A 19416-nucleotide genomic window follows, 5' to 3' on the forward strand; every position below is an offset into this window, starting at 1 on the left:
TTTTTGAATTTTGTTTATTGTACAAATCAAAGACATGTATGGACAATAATTCACCAAAAAGTGTGGCGAATATGCTATAATAATAATAATGTGTATACAAAAAAAGAACGTGTATACAAAAAAGGTATGAACTATTTACATAAAAAAATAAGGTCAGCTTTTGTTGTTGGCCTCCATCACCAAGCATTGAGTGGCTGTTCAGCTGTATAGGGCCTGTCTCCTAAAACAATCACACTAATGTTAAACATTTCACAATAAGTCAACCCTATTAGTGATCCCAGATCACAGTTCTCACCTGGAAGAATATTAAGAAAGCCGTGAGCAGAAGGAGACAGATGGTGACACATGTTCTTCCTTTAAAAGATGATTCCTGACACTGTGACCACTTCCTTTGGTACAGGATTAAATGATAACACATGTATGCCACGTTAATTCAAAATGTAATCATATAATACATTATCATTAGAAAAAGATAAAGTCATTTTATTAGAGCCACTCTTACCTGCAGCATTAAAAACATGTCTTCTATTTTTACAATAATAATTATATAGTTGAATATAAACTCAAATTTCTACATCATAATTACTTTTTACTTTTGGTACTTAATGTATATTTTATTGCACTTATGAGCAGTTTTGAATGCATGATTTAAAAAACGGATTTTTTGTCAATCTTCTCGAGAAGTTTAAAGTAGAATAACAATTGAAATAGTCAGAGTATATGCAAGTACCTAAAAAGAATACACATTGATATTAGGTTAAAGGCAACCTTTTGTGTTATGTTACCAATACAATGAAACCCCAAATAGGCCTACTGTATTAGAGAGTATGGCCTTACCTTAGAATAGTTTGGGAGATTAAGGTAAGAAAGTCTTAGTGTTCTAGTTTACCTTAAGTTTGTTTTGCAAATTGGCTGGTGAGCCTCTATTACTTTTTTATTAATTAAAACATCACTTTGTGGTTTCAGCAATCAATTTCCTCTCTTTTTTCTCTCTCCCGATTATTTTATATTTCTGTCACTTCCCTTTGTACCCCTAGTCCAGGAGGACTTTTTTTAAAAATTAATTTTAAAAGTGAGCCGTAATATCCTTAAACTCTGGCCCAAACCGTCAAATTAGGATGTCAATTTCGACGTGAAACTCCACGAGTCACTGTGGAGTGTGGGCTGCACCATATTGTTGACATCCGCCAGCCAATCAGGTCGCGCGCCTTGCACCGGCTTCGGTGTATGTATTTTTCATTGTTTTTCATTGTTTGTACTATACTAGAAAGGTAAAAGTCCCACAAATGAACTGTGGTGTGATTTGTTTTCAAAGATGAGATTTGTTTGTTTGTGCAATGCCGAGATCTCATGACCTTTATTCTATTATTTATTTGTTCTCTAGTCAAATCTCAGGTTTAACATTAATTATAACGGTGCTATAACGGTCTGTTTGCATTGACAAGATGTGCTATTCACGCGGCACACCTGATGGCGGGTGTTATAAAAGATATTCCATAATCGGTTTTCTTCATATTTGTTATGTATTTTTCATTGTTTGTTCAGTACTAAAAGGTCCAAGAAGTCCCACAATTGAATTTAATATTCATTTGACATGTTAACTATATCGTAAAGCGCTTCATGGGCGTAGTTGTGGGATGATACAGGCCTGTCTCTCTCCTCCCGTTCCTGTCTAAAACACTTGAACGCGCTGTCTTTAGACAACTCTCCTGTTATCTCCATCAGAACAACCTTCTGGATCCGCTCCAGTCTGGTTTCAAGGCAGGTCACTCCACAGAAACTGCCCTCCTTGCTGTCACTGAGGAACTGCACACTGCTAAAACAGCCTCCCTCTCCTCTGTCATCATCCTGTTGGACCTGTCTGCTGCATTCCACACGGTGAACCATCAGATCCTCCTTCGCACTCTCCAAGAACTTGGAGTTTCAGGCTCTGCACTTTCCCTCCTCACCTCATACCTCAAAGACCGCACCTACAGGGTTACTTGGAGAGGGTCCTAGTCCGACCCTTGTCAATTAACTACAGGGGTCCCTCAGGGCTCTGTTCTTGGTCCCCTCCTCTTCTCCTTGTACACAAACTCGTTCGGATCAGTCATTAGCCCGCATGGTTTTTCATACCACTGCTACGCTGACGACACCCAATTGATCCTGTCCTTCCCCCGCTCAGAGACCCAGGTCGTCGCACGCATCTCTGCTTGTCTAGCTGACATCTCTCAGTGGATGTCTGCTCATCATCTCAAGCTCAACCTTGACAAAACTGAACTGCTTTTCCTTCCGGGAAAAGATTGTCCCACTCTTGACCTGACTATCAACATCGGCCCCTCTGTTGTTTCCCCGACTCAGACTGCAAGGAATCTGGGTGTGACCCTAGATAACAACCTGTCCTTCACTGCAAACATCGCTGCTACAACCCGCTGCTGCAGATACACGCTCTACAGCATCAGGAGGACGCGTCCCCAGCTGACCCAGAGAGCCACGCAGGTTCTGGTCCAGGCTCTCGTCACCTCACGCCTAGACTACTGCAACTCCCTCCTGGCTGGTCTACTTGCATGTGCCATCCGACCTCTGCAGTTTATCCAGAATGCAGCGGCTCGTCTGGTCTTCAACCTTCCTAAATTCTCCCACACCACGCCGCTCCTCCGCTCCCTCCACTGGCTTCTGATAACTGCTAGAATCCACTTCAAGACAATGGTACTTGCGTACCATGCTGCGAATGGATCTGGCCCTTCCTACATCCAGGACATGGTTACACCGTACACCCCAGCGCGTGCTCTACGCTCTGCATCAGCCAAACGGCTCGCTGCACCCTCGCTGCGAGGGGGACCCAAGTTCCCATCAGCAGAAACACGTGAGTTTGCTATCCTGGCTCCAAGATGGTGGAATGAGCTCCCATTGACATCAGGACAGCAGAAAGCTTACACACTTTCCGGACTGAAAACTCATCTCTTTCGACTCCACCTCGAGCGATAGAACTATTAACAAAGCACTTATAAACTAACAAAGGACTGGCTTACCTAAAGCCAGTTGAGTAGCACTTGTTTTAGCGCTATGAAGCCTGATGTACTTTATGATTCTGTTTTCTTCAAGTTTGTATTTTGTTGGTCGAACGCACTTATTGTAAGTCGCTTTGGATAAAAGCGTCAGCTAAATGTAATGTAATGATACATTTTCAACCGATACATATCTGTTGAGTATCGGTATCGGTATCGTAAAATATGCATCCCTAATTGGTTTATGACATTACGTGCGTGATTCTTACTGTCTTTGCTGCCTTAAGCTGCTTTAAGGTATAATAAGCTCCTTCACTTAATGAAATCCCTGCAGCATGTAGAGCCTCTACAAAGAAAGAATGATACACGACTAGATTTGTGCAGGAGGGCGCACAGAGCAGTGTCGGTTACGCATAGTCTGGCTCTGTTTACCTTCATTAGATCTGATAAAAATGACAACAGGCTTCTACGGAATAACCACTGTGAAAAGGAATCTAACTTTGATACAAACAACGTTAATATCTAGGCCGTCTCCGATACCGAGCTCCGGTGCTGATAAGTATGGGCTCAGAATAGTCTCATAATACACTCATGCACACAGAAGGATCCACACTTGTGTTTTTCAATGCACACACAAATGTGTTCCGTTTCATATTCATGTAAATAAAATCCAAATACAGAAAAAAGTCTTACATGTGTATTTTTGATCCTCACATATTTGTTTTCCATTTAAATCCCCTGCACCTGCAACACAAACCGCTTCCTGTGCACGGATCGCTGTGCATTCGTGTGTGGGTTTTTGAGACTCCCCTGACGGTCAGCCGATTCGTACTTGTAATTGTTTCTATTTATAGCCAATCAGATGTCTCCTTCATTCTAAGCCAATCACATGAGCGCGCCCCCACGAGGGTATGATTTCTTGCGTTCATGACGTAGCGCTTCATATACGCAATTTGCGCTGTCCGGTCAGCTCGCTAAACAGAGGGCGGAGCTTCAGGTGAATATGCAGAGCTGCGTGTCTCGGTCAGACTCAGCAGCTGATCTGATCCCTCTCTCGCGTCCGGTTACACTTCACTCGCGTTTATGTCCATATCGATCAGATCCAGCTCTCCTGATCGGCCTTTATAGAGAGCACCGATCAAACTATCAAGAGTGAATATCGGCCGATATGACCGACGGGGCTTCCCCCATTGACAGTCTAGGCAAGGCAAGTTTATTTATATAGCACTTTTCAACGCAAGGCAATTCAAAGTGGTTTACATTAAAAAAGAAACGCTAATAAAATAAACATTAAGGAAAAATACATGGATAAAAGTTACAGTGCATTCTAAAATATGAATAGTTCAATTAAACATTACAAGCCAGTCTAGCACTGGCTTCGTAGTGCACTGATCAATTAGGCGAAGCTAACCTGTAGCTGCTCCCTCCACACTCACAACAACTTCATACAGACATAAATAAAGCAGCTGTATTCGCCACACATGAAACACACATTTAAAACGGTTTTGCCTGCCGTTTTTGTGAACACAAGCATTCATCAATGGTTTGGGAAGTGGCGCTGTACCTTAATAATATAAAGGCTTGTATTTGCGTGCATTTCCTGTTCGGAAAGTGGCGCTGTACTGAGAGTGGAGGTGTCCTGAGATCAGCGCCTGCAGGCAGGCTCCATGGAGCTGTCAGCTCCGGATATGGCAAAAATGCGTACATGAAGCGCTACGTCATGAACGCAAGAAATCTACCCTCGTGGGGGCGCGCTCATGTGATTGGCTTAGAATTGAGGAGACATCTGATTAGCTATAGATATAAAAAATTATAAGTACGAATCGGCTGACCGTCAGGGGAGTCTCAAAAGACCCACACACGAATGCAGAGCCATCCGTGCACAGGAAGCTGTTTGTGTTGCAGGTTATTAATCTGCTACTCTACCAGAGAGGGAGGGGAGGGGAGGGGAGGGGGGGGGGGGGGACCAGAGGGTTAGCAAAACCCTTCAGAGACATGTTTTTTTATATCTGAGACCTATAATATATTCCTATAAATAGTACAATAGGAACCCGTTAAGTGCACTTCCAAACCAACAAGTGTGGAGGGGGAGTGTTTTATCAAGCCCTCCATCAGAGAGTCTGCATCACCTGACTTCACCTGCTGCTCAACCTGAGGCCTCCCTTATCTTCATCACTGATTCAAAGGGAGGGTTTATACATTTAAGGGTTAATAATCTGTGATGAACCCAATCTAATAACTGATGTGGAACTAAAGGTGGATTGAGCAGCGGTGGAGGGGTTAGTATGGAGGACAGAACATGGCATAAGTATAAACTGATAGAAACACAAATGTATAAATATATGTATGAATAAATACATTAACATAATAAATAAATGTGGAAATAAGATGAGTTAGAAGATGTGTGAAGTGATTCTGCTGCTAGTTTTACTCTATGACAAAACAAAAGCTCAGCCTCAGAATAAAAAGAAAAGATTTTATTCAAAATATTCAGAAACATTAGAAGAAAAAGATCACAGTTTTACATTTATAACATTACAGTATTATTGAAGAGGAAGCTAAGGAAGGCAATTGGTTTTCAGATGTTTCCTACCATTATAAAAACAATACGTCATCTTTTGAATCAAAACAAAGAGAACATGTCTGATTGTTGCATACCACACTGCATGTGGGAAACATGTGGCTTCAAACTGGATTCAGAATCAGTTCATGGCAGCAAACACTGACGCTGCTCAAAGAGGATACAAGGCACCACAGGAGACCAGAGGAAACACATCGTTACCCCGAAGACCATCACACGTTCCTCTGAACCCACACAAGACAGTTTAATATAGAACAAGCAAATGAAAATGTAGACATTTTATACATTTGTAAGTATGATGTTAGCCATATGGATGGAATCAGAAATATTTATTGTGTCTGAGTTTGAGACAGATGGGTACAAAATACTATATGACAGTAAAAAAAAAAATTATTAATAAAAAAGAATACAGTTTGAAAGGGGAGTGATTTGTAAAATATTCATAAAGAAAAATAAATCTGCTTACAGTTCTGTTTCATCTGGATGTTGAGAGATGTATCCATAGATCTCTTAATGTTGCTCTCAGTGCACCAGATTGATGCTTTTAACTTCAACATTTAAAAGAAAATCTTCCCGGGGGACCATGCCCCCCCGGACCCCCCTAGAGGAGGTGAGGTTCCCCCACCCCACTTAAATCATGTTCACATGGATAGGAAACTAAATACATTTGCACACATCTTGTTTCCATATCTTTCTATTTTGGTGGTCACGCCACACCGTGCATGCATACGTGAGTCATGGTAAGATATCTGGATTGAGAGGTTGCTTTTTCTTTGCACAGCATGAAAGAAAGGCCAAATGAATGGGCTGTGATTTTAGGTTTTTTAAGCAGAGGTCAATAATCTGTACGGCCCTCGGAGGATGTTGACAAAATTGAAATGGCCCTTGAGAGGAAAAAGGTTCTGAACCTGAAAACCTGAAATCACAGCTGACTGCAGGAGAGAGGATAACTATTTTAAAGTTTGGCTGCAGCATAGTGATTGGCTGCTGGAGAATGAGGTGAAATGTAATGAACGCCGTGATGAGCTGATTATATGCAGCTGCGGAGTGAATGTATATATATATATACCCAGCCTTCCTGAAATAACTTGAGCTGAGCTTCATTTATTAAAAAAACATTTGAAAACATCAATCGATTGTTTAGACCAGGGGTGTCAAACTCAAGGCCCGTGGGCCAAAATTGGTCCGCGACCTCATTTTATGTGGCCCGCAAGAGCTTGCAAAGAATATAATATACACTACAATTGGTGTAATTGTTGAATAAGTGCTTGATAAATGAAATGTATTATTATTATTATTATTATTATTATCTAGCCGTCCTTTTGAGGACATGTGTAGGAGAAGAGAACATCCATCATGTTCTTAATAATAGGAGGCTGTGGGTGCAGGTCGTTTGGCAGGTGGTGAGCAAGGACCATCTCCCAGGCATAAATCAGATGAACATTCAGTCCTTTAAATATGGCTCTTATCACTATATCACACTGCACCGAGAACCAGTCGCTGTTGTTTATCACCACACTAAGCCGCAACTCTTTGGGGTTTGCAGTCCTGATGATGATCACCGTTTTTGGAGCCCTGTCCAACAGCCGCACCACCGCCCTGCGGATCCTTTGTAGCCGCCGGATGTACACCTCGATGGGGAAAGAACCAAAGTGAGCCCAGATGCCAAAAACGACAACAGTGTTGGGAGCCCCGATTAAGTCATCTAGTTCATTGGCAATGTAACGAATGTCTTCATTTGAGCCTTCAAAACGGAGAGGAGGACCATGGAGGCAGAAAGTCACCATGATTTTGTTTTCATAGTCCAAGGCCAGGAAAGGTCCATTTCGCCTCGAGCTGCCCAGGATAAACTCCTTAAGATCTAAAGGCATTACAGAGGAAACAGAATAAGATGCTGTGTGAACATAAGGAAACTGTTGCCAGAAATCCCTGTGGATTAGTTACCTGGTAGTGCTGCGATGAGGAACTCAAACCACTGCCTGATGGTAGAGTCTCCATACAGGTGGACCACTTTGCCTTTTAGACACTGAGTGATGGCAGATGCGCTGGGGAATTGGCGAACCTTGGTGCCATCTAGTGCTCGCCATAAACCCTGGTAGTAATAGCCAGAGGCTTGAAAGTTCACAATGCTGCTCTCCACCTCTGGTTGACCTGAGAGAAAGTTGAAGGATAATAAGGGACTTGTTTTACGTTTGTTACTGACCTTAACCAAATCAAGATATAGACTGAATGCATGAACATGTCATGGCCTTACTCCTGAGACACTAGACACTGCAACAGCTGTGCCGTGTTATTCAAAGTTTGAGCTGAGAGCTCCATGCTCCCTTTGCTCCTGTTAAATACATCTCTCAACAGAAGAATGATCCCAAAAGAAAGACTTGTTTTTTTCTACCCCTACACTTTCATCATCTGGACATGGAGCACATTAGATCGTGAATTCAGTGATAAATGCATTCCTTACCTTCCTTTTTTGGTAAAACAGTGACACCGGCAGGTCCTGAAGTCGGAATGCAGACTTTCAAGTTGACACGACTGAAGAAAAGCACAAGCAATACAATAAACATTAATATCCCAAATGCAGCTTTTCTACATGTGGTTGTGGAATGGCATGGAGGTTTCCCTGGAGTAAACCGTTTACTTTACTTTTCATGCTGTATCTTATCTTCATTATATTGACATAAGGGGTCTTTTGCTGCATCTTTTGCCACCCTACCTTGTCCTCGTGTGAACTTGGAAGGTTCACACCTTAGAACTAAGCCTTACGGCATAATTTGTATTTGACCAAAGCTTTCTATAAATACTATGAATTGATCAAATAATCCAAATATCACATATTTGTCTCATTTGCTTTACAGAGTGTATTCTGGTCACACAACGCCCTCACACACTCGCAGCGCACAAGGAAAAATTCCCTAACAAAACGCACAATTGAGGGATTAAAGGAAACAAATAGAAGAACCTCTGGGAGAATGAGAGAAAGGTTACTTCTCCGAGGAGGTACAGACATGGGTAGATGTTTACAGATAAACAACATTATCAAATTGAAACAGAAAATCCAGATTTATATCCTATCAAACATGAAGGTCAACTATAATTGAGCGGTTACATTTATATTATCTTTTAATTAGGGGTGTAACGGTATACGTATTCGGACCGAAAATATTCGGTATGGGCCCTTCGGTTCGATACACGTGTACCGAACGAATATAACGTTAAACGTAAAAAATTGAGAACGTGAACAACTTTTTGGAAGTAAAGTTAGTCTTTTTGGAAGACTAAAAGCTTTAGGAATCCAACGTACAACATTTAAGTACCCTGTATCAAGATTGATGCAAAACAAGTGACATTTGACCTTTTTAGAGGTTTAGCAAAAGAAACTCCACCTCTGAGGTGATTTGGGTGGAAATGGGGGTTTTACCGTTTCTCTGGAACCCATTGGTCGATTTTGGTGATTGACATCACTTTTTGACCGTTAGAGCCAATAGAATCGAAGGGGAATCTCCCCGCTCACACACATGGTAAAAAAAAAAACGTGGGGGCCTCGCGCTTGCAGGTTTGCATCAGAGTGAACCTATCTCTCGCTCTGACATCTGGAAACGGAAAAGCAGGTTTATTGCTTATGGATTATCAGAAATCTTTTCAAAGGGACACAGACACATTGGATTAACCTATGGATTAACTTCAGCAGCGTTTTTATCGTTTTAATGCCATTGAAGACAAACTTTTGATCAGACAACAACCGAGGTGAGCCATTTTGCCGTGTTTAGCTACATAGCGCCACATGTTTTTATGCCTGTTCTTGTTAGTAGCTTCGCGAGTTCTTATCATGGAGTGATGATGTATATACCCATCGATTATGTGTCATCTCACGATCAGATCGATGGGTTGGACGTGCAGCTACGATAAGTAATAAGGGTGTTATGAGAGAGTTTCTGTGCAACACTCCGTTAGCATTTTTTGCTCATGGCTAATTCATAGGATCAGCACTAGCTTTGTGGTTTAAAAAAAAAAAAGATCAGTTAGCTGAGTTTCTTCCCGTTACATGGATATAAAACATTCATAGTTTATTGAATATTAAGATGCCCTCAGACACTGTTTCCTGCAGATGACGCGTTTTTCTCCCAGGTATCGGGGTGCGGTGTAGAAGAGGTTAATAATAATTAAAAACCCAAAACAAATATTGTATGTTTTGTGAGTACTAGTACAGTAAAGTTCAAATACAGATGATTTAAGTTCATCGAAATGCTGCACCTTAATGTTTATTTTATTATATTTTGTATTTATTTGAGTGAATACATTATTCACAGTTTAATAATAATAAAAAAAAAAAAAAAGTTGTATGTGTTGTGATCATTTTTTCTGCTGTACCGAAAACGTACCGAACCGTGACCTAAAAACCGAGGTACGTACCGAACCGAAATGTTTGTGAACCGTTACACCCCTACTTTGAATCTAAACTGCCTGTACTGACAAACTTCTGAACCTTCAAGCCAAGGAGATAAATAGGTAACACACGATGTATGTATTTATAAGAAGTCACACAAATGACCAGTCTCTTTGCTTCCTTACCCTTGAAAGAGCTCATCCTCCTTGGCCTTGAGCCTTTCATTGTATCCTGGACTGCTGTGGGCGATCCTTGCATCACAGCTCATGTTCTTTGGCTTGTAGCAGAACCAAGGACCGCCGGTTCGAGGGTCGGTGAAGTCACAGACTGGCTGCTTGGTTTGACGCAGGCAGATGTTACAGATGGTGCTTTCAGAGCGTGAGCCTGAGCTAAAGAGGCTTTTGAAAAATACCCTGTCAGGTTGTTCACTCGTCAACCTGTTCAGCACTGTGATACCTTCACTGGGATGAACTAGCCTCACCTGATTGGGTAGAAAACAGGAGATGTTGTTGAAAATGTACAATTGGTGGCTAGACTGCTTTTTGTCTGAAATAAAAAGTCGTATCAACATTAGTTAAAAGGGGGTGGGGCTTTGTGAGTAATCAGTTGGAAGACAAATGACACACCTAAAGCAAAATCACATGGAAAAAGATAGTTTAAAGCATCACCTCAACCTGAGCTGCTCCTTCCCAGAGTAAAGGGAAGAGAGCAGAGTAGCTCCCATTGAGATGGTCCACCACTTTCCCAGCTACACCTGCACCAAGCGTTAGGTTGTGCAGCCGGGCCAATAAAAAGTCCCCCCCAGACTTCTTGGGTTGTCCCTTGAAGTCAGAGATGATGATGCTAACTTCCAGCTGATCCCCTACGTGCCACTGTCCTCCTCCTCTCGCTGGGAGAATGGTGAAAGAGCTGTGAGCTGGATCACTGGTCAGCTCCAGGGAAATAGGAGATGGCAATGCAGGAGTTTCAGGCCAAGCAACAGATTCTAGTAGCAGGCGTTCCTCCAGAGCATCCTTAGGGGACAATGGTGGGAGGTTGCAGATGCTGCGGACTTTGAGAGGTTCAGTAGTATCTTTCGGGTAGATGATGGTGGAGCTCATTTTAGGCTGAAACTTGAAGGGGTTGAGAGACAGAGAGAAGTTTACGTAGATACATCAAACAAATGCAGCAAATCTATGAATATTTGTTAAGGGGGTTGATAAGAAAAGTTGTTTCTCTTTCTTGACTGTATTTGGCACACTGCAGAATTACATGTTCTACGGATTCCTCAACCTGGCAGTGTTCATATAATCCAGATAGATGTTTTCCTTATGAATAGTGTCATGTTTTGTTCAGTCTAGTATGTCCTAATCCAAGCCTTGATAACACATTATCCAAATTGATGGTTCTTTTAACTGTCCTTACTGATTTTTGGCTGCAGTGCATATAGGTGTCTTCTTGTGTTTCTTTTGTCCCAATTGTGTTGCCACTCCTTAATGATGTTCTATTTTTCACTATGTTATTTGCCTTAGATTTACTGATTGCAATGTTGATTATTTACTCATGTTTAAGAGACTGCTTGGCCAATAGCCGCGTTCACACTGCGGTACTTTTCCCACAAAGGTTCAAGCGAACTTAGTTCATGAGAACTCTTTAGTGCTCATGAACTAAGTACAGATCGCGTTCACACCAGAATAAGTCCCTGGGGGAGGATTAGGCAAATGAAGCCGCTGACGTCACTTCTTCTTCTTCTGCTTTGGGTTTACTGGCAGGCCGCAACCCACTTCACGGCGTATACTGCCGCCCAAAGTCCCCGGCCGGAAGTCCCCGGAGTTGGGGAAGGCTTCAGTAGAAGCTGCTGGGACTCCCAGCAGCTTCTACTGAAGCCTTCCGAGTAAATCACCAGAACGCCGACACCTCCTCATCTCCACCGCTCCCATGTTTTATTTTGTGTTGCCATAAGTTAGTCTCTCTGCGTTTCTGCGCTGGGCTAATGCTAATGCTAATAATGCTAATGCTAATAATGCTAATGCGAGGATAATAAAATGGCGGCTTCACAAAACTTTTTGGGAGTGTTACGGGGCGTGGTTTGCAATTCGCCCAGCCAATCAGGAATATAGCTCTTTTCTCAAAAAAGAGCCGCTCGAAAGTCCCTGCTACTTTCGAGCGGGTAAAAAGGTTCGCATGAACTACTTTTAGTACCGGCTCTTTTTGGTGTGAACGCGATCATGAACTAAGTTCGCATGAACCTTTGTGGGAAAAGTACCGCAGTGTGAATGCGGCTAATGTGTCACATGTTCATTTCCCTTCATTCCTCTGTATGATGTTATCCACATAAATGTTATCTCGATATTTCTATTTCTTAATCTTTATGGTGTTTCATGAATGTCATTCACAATATCCTGCCTACGATGAGATGTAATGAAGTGGCATTATTGCTGAACTTAAATTCGAACAAAGAATAATCCTTTGGATTTGCATCTCTTCTGTCCCCTGTAATGCCTCGTCCAATTGCCATCAACTCGACTGTGGTTATAGATAAATGATCTGATGTTCTCCGTATGTGTGCACTTTAATGTTGGTTTGAGCAGAAAATATAATCAACAACACCTGTGCTAACACATTACACTCAAACATATAACATACACTGTGGATGGCTCAAGCACAACACACATCCACAAATAACTCACCAATGTGTCCCATATGTTTAGCTGAAAAAGGAAAGATTAGTTTTAGCCAAATATAAAACTTTTCTGGAATTCAATTCATTCCTGCAGTTCAGAAATTGAAATTTTATGGATTTTATATGATCTATTCATTAAACTATATTACATTACATGTAAAAAAAAATGCACCCTTAGCATTCACTTAGCATATAGGCGAATGCTAAGGGTGCATTTTTTTTAAATTTCATAACAACATGATTCCCTGATTTTGGATCAACAAAGTACATCTTATTATCTTATACTAAACAGAACTACGCCTATATTACGTACGGCGCCCATACGGCGCACACACCCCCCCCCCCAAATCAAGTTGAACCGCCCCAGCCCCAGTACAAACCAGAGGTTTATGTGAAATAGTTCTTTTTTTGAAATAATGGTTTTAGTGTGCAATTATAGGTTTTAATTTTGTATTAGTGTTAATTTAAATTTAATCAAACTATACAGCTTCTGTGTGCTTTTATTAACATTGGAATTTACTGTGTAAGCGGCCGCGAGGGGAGAGCTTTAGAGAGCTCTCTCCTGAAAGACTGAGAGGCTCGGATAACCTCAGCTCAGTGAGGTAAAGGTACACCTCTATATGATCATTATAGTTATACAAAAATAAGAGAATAGATGAAAAACATACTATATGACAGTAACATTTTTTTTGTTATTAATAAACAAGAATAATATAAAATGTCCATAAAGAAAAAGAAAATCTGCTTACAGTTCTATTTCATCTGGGTGTTGAGAGATGTTTCCATAGATTTCCTAATGTTGCTCTCAAAGTGTACCAGAATGCTTTTAACTTCCATATCAAGAAAAAAATATATCTTCCTGGGGGAGCATGCCCGCGGACCCCCCTAGAGGAGGTGAGGACCCCCCCCCACACTTAAATCATGTTCAAATGGATAGGATACTAAATACATTTGCACACATCTTGTGTCCATATCTTTCTGTTTTGGTGGTCATGCCACAACCGTGCACATGCATGCATTTGACAGATAAAATCTTGCCTAGGGCAGCAAATTGGTCAGGGCCCTCATCGGGCCCGGCGCCACAAGGGGGCAAAAGGGGGCATTGCCCCCTCAGTTGTATTCTTTGCCCCCTCACTTTGAGCATCATTCATCCATCGAAAAGTTAAATAAATGTCACAATTATTAAATAACTTAAAATAATTATTTCCCTCAAAACACGTCACTATGTTTAGATCAGATATGTGGGCAGGCAGCATGGGCGGCACCAGGATTTTTTTGCTGCAGTAGCTTAGCAGTTGCTATATGACAGCACGGCGTTGCTAGTTAATTTTCAAAATAAATAAACAAACAATACCAGTGGGCCAAGCACAAGCCTGTTCATATTGTAGCGTTCACCACTATTCAAAATCACAGATCACGAGCCTTCAATGTCGAAAACGTTCTCTTTATTTTCTGGTGGGCCTATTGACGGCCACAGCCACGCCGTACAGAACCAATCACACTCATTATGACTTTTCCCCACACTCGAACACAACTCCTACCATCTCGTACTCCCTCCACACACACCGGGAAACGCACACACACACCTGGAAGGGGCGGTCTCTCACTAACTCCCACAAACAACATTGCCTAAATAACTTTACAAATGTACTAAACTGTGCACATCTGATAACTGACATAACTATTAACTTGGACACGCTACAATAATATCATTAATATTTACATTAAAACATTCCTTTGACACTTATAACATTACTTTGCAAGGTAAGCACAACCAACATAAGTTGATAAAAGCAGAATTTGAACACTGTTTCTGTGCTCCTACAATATTTTTGTATTATAGGCGTGTGGTGCAGTGGGTTGAGTGTTGGTGTTCTGATCAAGGTTCAAACCCCACTGCAGTCAGCATGTCGCTGTGTCCCTCGGTAAAACACTTCACCCCAAATTGCTCCTGTGGGGATTTCCCACAGTATTGAGTATGTAAGTTGCTTTGGATAAAAGTGTTTAACAAGTGACATGTAATGTAATATCATTACACCCTAAGCATACAAGTACACAATAGCGATCGTTCACTGTTTCAACTGGCATGCTGTGGCATTTAACCACACCGCAAACAGACAGACACACACACACACGGATGTCCGTTTACGCTGACTGACTTGAGAAAAATCTTTCCATTTTCGATCTGTGTTCACATACTGAGAATTATAACAACATTAGCCAAGTAACAGTTCACGCTTTAACTTACAACGACCCCTGATAGATCTCGCGAGAATGTGTATAAATTAGAGCCGGGACTCGATTAAAAAAATTAATCTAATTAATTAGAGGCTTTGTAATTAATTAATCGAAATTAATCGCATTTTTAATCAAATATACATATTTGACCTGAGAACAGTGAGAAGCAATTTTCACATGGATTTTACTCCAAGTGGTCTGCAGTCGAGTGCAGTCCAGTGAGCAGGGAGCTGGTTATCCTCTCATGCCCCTTTCACACCAGCGCCTTTTCAGCTCCGGCTCGGAGCTAGAGCCTGAAAAGCGCCGGGTTTTCCAGTTCACACCGGAGCTGCGCCGGCTCTTAGCTCCGGAATCCGCTTCATTTCCAGCTCCAAAAAATTGTCGGTCCAGAGGCAAGAGCTTTGGAGCTAAGAGGCGACGTCGCTTACGTCTCTCTTACGTCGAGGCGTGCAGGAAACTAAACCCACCTCCCATGGGTCGACTGTTATGCCTGCCTACAAGCAGTAGTGCCTATAAACACACTTTATAAAGTCAGGCAACACTAACCAGGCTTCGTGTGATTCTGTTTATTTGTGCCTTACTTTGACCATCCGTTCACTGTTATCGATCATTGTGGAGAGAGGCAGACGTGTTGTTTTGTATTATTGCAGCTATCGGGTGCAAGTAGTCAGTTTAGCTTCGGTTGCTATGGTAACATCACCCGTTTTATACCAGAGAAACTTTCATAACAGCGTTGTGATACCAAACAGCGTCAATTCAGACACACATTCACTTAGGCTAAGGGAACTGGGGATATGCATCAGCTGCTTGTGTGAGTCGGACAGTGAATACTTTAGAGCGGCCGCTGCAGTGTGAGCTAACCGGGAGCTAACGGGAGAATAAACTCCGTGGAAGAGCAGCCAGCACTGCAGCGGTCGGTAAATGCTGCAGAAACACATTAATAAACAATGAACCACGGCACTCTGGAGAAAAGTATAAGGTTGGAGAAGTCGTTATTCAATTTATTCTGGCTTCGTGTGATTAAAAGCAACACGATCATCGACCCGACGCAGTTGTTGTTGTGAGCGCCGTAATGGCTGCCGTTGGGGGGCAAATCAGCGATGTAAACGGTGACGTCATGACGCAGCAAGGGCAGCTCTGGGGCGCCAGTGGGCGGTGTGCACAGAGCGGGAGCTGAAAAGGGAAACCGGAGCTGAACCAGAAAAGCTCCCGCTCGGAGCTAGAAACTGAAAAGCGCTGGTGTGAAAGCCGCATCAGACGTGGACTTACTTACCCTGGCCCTGAAACCAGTCGTCTGGTTGAGTGTGGGTTGAGTCAGGGTGTGGTTCCTTGCACTCGGAGTCGGGCTAACGTCCACGCTAGCTGCTACATGCTTTGCATTTAGGTGATGCTTCAGGCTTGATGTGCTGCGGTGATATGCAAATTCTTTTTTGCATAATTTCCACACAACCGTGCTCTTATCGACGCTTCCATCCGTCCGTTTTTTAAAACAAAATGTCCCCTCCACGGGGCCGACCAAAGCGGTCGCATCAGCTTGTTCGTTCATGTTTGACTATTGTTCACCGTGGTTTGTTGTTGTTTGAAGTCCCATGCGTTAGTTGGTGCTCCAGTATAATCGGTACGCCTGAAACTCATCCAGTGAGAAACGTTCCGCTGTGCAAAAATAAGTGCGATTAAAGTGCGATTAAAATGCGTTATTTTAACGCGTTCATTTTTGTGTAATTAATTAATCTTAATTAACGCGTTAAAGTCCCGGCCCTAGTATAAATATATATAGATGCATTTTCATAACAAAACAATGGGGTTGCTAAGCCGTTGCTAGGCCAATTGTTGGAGTTGCTATAGCAATTACATTTCCATTCAACTCTCTGGTTGGTCCGGTGGTGTCTTGCCTTGGAATTCACTGAACACGGGAAATTACAATCCTGCCGTCAGTCCTGCCGTCCTCTCTAGTGTCATGATGAGGTTCAGGTAAAGCACGGTTAATGTATTATATGATTGATATAATACATGACTTTGAGAGTAGGCAATCTAGGCATATTAACACAATTAATTAAACACACTTATCACGGCGACGGTGTACTGAGATTATTATTTATTTATTTATTTTTGCTAGTGGGGCCTTAGTGGCTGCGGGGCCCTAAGCGGCCGCTTATGTTGCTTAATGGGTCGGGCCGGCTCTGACCGTATCGGTACAATGAGCGACATCTAGTGACGGATTTTGGAACATTGATCTGATTTTTCTCATGGCAGTTAGAGACAAACCAGGGGACTGTCCATTTGGTGTAGTATTTGATCTAATATTACATTTGGTTTATATATTAGTCACTTTGTTATGAAATGCCAGGTTTTAGGCCTTGATTTGAACATTCAATCCTGGAAATAAAAAATCCCCAGATTATTTGTTTTTTAATCCTGATATAGAGTAGATAGTAAATCTGATAGGAAGACGAGTTAAGGGATAGAGGAGAAACGGTTATGGTATCATTACAGAGCCTGTCAATTTATACATTGAGGAAATCAATGTTAGTCTGTTAACCACAGTGCAGCCATCTGATACTGTGCTATCTATCGTTAAAGATCAGAGGAAAAGAACAGAATGAGAGGGGTCAATCCAGAATACAAATAAAGAAGCAAAGACATTGTAGAGCAGTGAGAAGGAAAAATGCTTGGTGTGTCAATTCATTACATTGCTGGGATTTTTCGTTGTTGTGAAAAAAAAATCGCCCCCTCGTATTTTTTATCAGCCCCCTCAGTCATTTCGTCCTGGAGCCGGGCCTGGCCCTCATGTTTGTCTGTGTCCCTGTATAGGACCTGTCTCCTAAAACAATCGGACTAATGTTAAACATTTCACAATAAGTCAACCCTATTAGTGATCCCAGATCACAGTTCTCACCTGGAAGAATATTAAGAAAGCTGTGAGCAGAAGGAGACAGATGGTGACACATGTTCTTCCTTTAAAAGATGATTCTTTCATGATATTGTCCAGCTCCAGCCTGACACTGTGACCAATTCCTTTGGTACAGGATTAAAACACATTTATGCCAGGTTAATACAAAATGTAATCATAGAATAAATTATAATTAGATAAAGATAAAGTCATTGTATGGAACACAAAAGGAACTGATGTGCGTTGGATTAGTTTAGCGTGGGAGCTGACATGCAGACAGCAGGCGGGAGGAGACAGACACAAATGCAAATCTGCTGCGACAGGAAGTAGTGAATCAGGAAACGTTGACTCATTCAACCAGAACATAAACCACCATAATAGCGCCACATCTGCTTTCTTAGAGGCCGGTAGATTTGACTGTGAAATATATATTTATATGTATATATAAGTGTATCCACTTCATTGTATCTTCAAGCCTTTTTACAACATTGAACATTAATACAAGTTGCAGTAAATGCAATTCAAGAGCTATTTTTACTGTGTAGTTCCTGGAGATGTTTCAGAGTCCCCCTTAAAAATGTAAAGCAGCTTCAATCAGCACTAAAGTCGCCAGGTTTAATCTGCGGGACGAAATATTTGTTTGCTTTTAATATTTGTAAAGAATCTCATAAGGTTTCAGTTTGAGATGTTTACATTTAAAGGGAAAGGTAATTCCCAAAGTGCATTTGAGCCAGAAACCTCCAATCATCTTGAGATATGATGATGTGTGCCAGAGTGACCTGAAGTTAAAATATCAATGTTGAGAAAGCAGATTTTAAAATGTAAAGTTTGAAGACGCTTAGGATGAATTCAGTGAGTAACACTTCTTCTTATCTTAGTCGTGAGTGTGACGGAGGAACCAGCATCCGGTCTGATATTCAACAAGCTTACACTGAAATAAAGCCTGAATGAGCATTTACCTTCAGGCGTCCCCTCACAGGTCCTCAGACCACGTGTTGACCCACTGAGTCAGGTCTTCAGGGTGCGTTTGATTCAAGGCTTTGGTGCAGATCTCGAGGAAGCTGTAGATGATGTGTGGTTGTTTTCCTGTTTCTGACTCTGCAAACACACAAGCCCCGCCCCCTGCATCAACCACACACACACACACACACACACACACACACACACACACACACACACACACACACACGCACACACGCACACACACACACACACACACACACACACACACCCACCCACACACACACACACACACACGCACGCACGCACACACACACACACACACACACACACACACACACACACACACACACACACACACACACACACTTGTAGCTTGTGTGACGTTGTTTGGTTACTGAAAGCATGATTATCATGTGTTCTTGTAAGCTGTTGGAATGAGGGGGAAAGAGGACTCTGTTTATTCAGCATGTTGTTAATAAACTATGACTGAAAGGAGAATGACACCCTTTTCTCGTGCCACCTTACACGTGTCAGACATGGCAAGGCTCCTAATTAATGCAGAATAACTTCTTATTCATTATCAAAAGGCAGTATGTATGAGGTCATTGGGGAGCCCTAAATGAGTGCTTTCTAATGATGGATAAATAATAATATGCTTTATGGACGTGCTGATACTCGACTAGATTAAGGCTCACACGTAGACCTTAATAA

General features: G+C 42.0%; 1 protein-coding gene across 2 annotated transcripts; it reads right to left on the minus strand.

Moving 5' to 3' along the window:
* Window positions 1-5449: 5449 nt before the first annotated feature.
* Window positions 5450-18831, minus strand: LOC117442558 (NXPE family member 3-like). 2 transcript variants are annotated; one of them, XM_034078511.2, is made up of 7 exons: window positions 18702-18831; window positions 12622-12642; window positions 10621-11064; window positions 10138-10433; window positions 8030-8100; window positions 7513-7719; window positions 5450-7429 (listed from the first exon to the last, which is right to left on the minus strand). In XM_034078511.2, exons 3-7 carry the CDS (start codon window positions 11050-11052, stop codon window positions 6879-6881), a joined length of 1557 nt encoding a protein of 518 aa, XP_033934402.1. In that variant the 5' UTR covers window positions 11053-11064; window positions 12622-12642; window positions 18702-18831; the 3' UTR covers window positions 5450-6878. The 2 variants fall into 2 exon arrangements, with proteins under 2 accessions (XP_033934402.1, XP_033934403.1); XM_034078512.2 differs by lacking the exons at window positions 12622-12642; window positions 18702-18831 and having other exon boundaries at window positions 10621-11503.
* Window positions 18832-19416: the final 585 nt, after the last annotated feature.

This window comes from Pseudochaenichthys georgianus, unplaced genomic scaffold (genome assembly GCF_902827115.2).
Source record: "Pseudochaenichthys georgianus unplaced genomic scaffold, fPseGeo1.2 scaffold_440_arrow_ctg1, whole genome shotgun sequence".
Taxonomy (NCBI): Eukaryota; Metazoa; Chordata; class Actinopteri; order Perciformes; family Channichthyidae; genus Pseudochaenichthys; species Pseudochaenichthys georgianus.

Bases quoted from the DNA above. Each gene is read 5' to 3' on its own strand.
- LOC117442558 (XM_034078511.2), bottom strand. From the start codon at position 11,052: ATGAGCTCCACCATCATCTACCCGAAAGATACTACTGAACCTCTCAAA. The intron at 7,720-8,029 runs GTAAGGAATGCA...ACTTTCTCTCAG, and splicing joins TGTTTTACCAAAAAAGGAAG to GTCAACCAGAGGTGGAGAGC. The intron at 7,430-7,512 runs GTAACTAATCCA...TAATGCCTTTAG, and splicing joins CCTCATCGCAGCACTACCAG to ATCTTAAGGAGTTTATCCTG.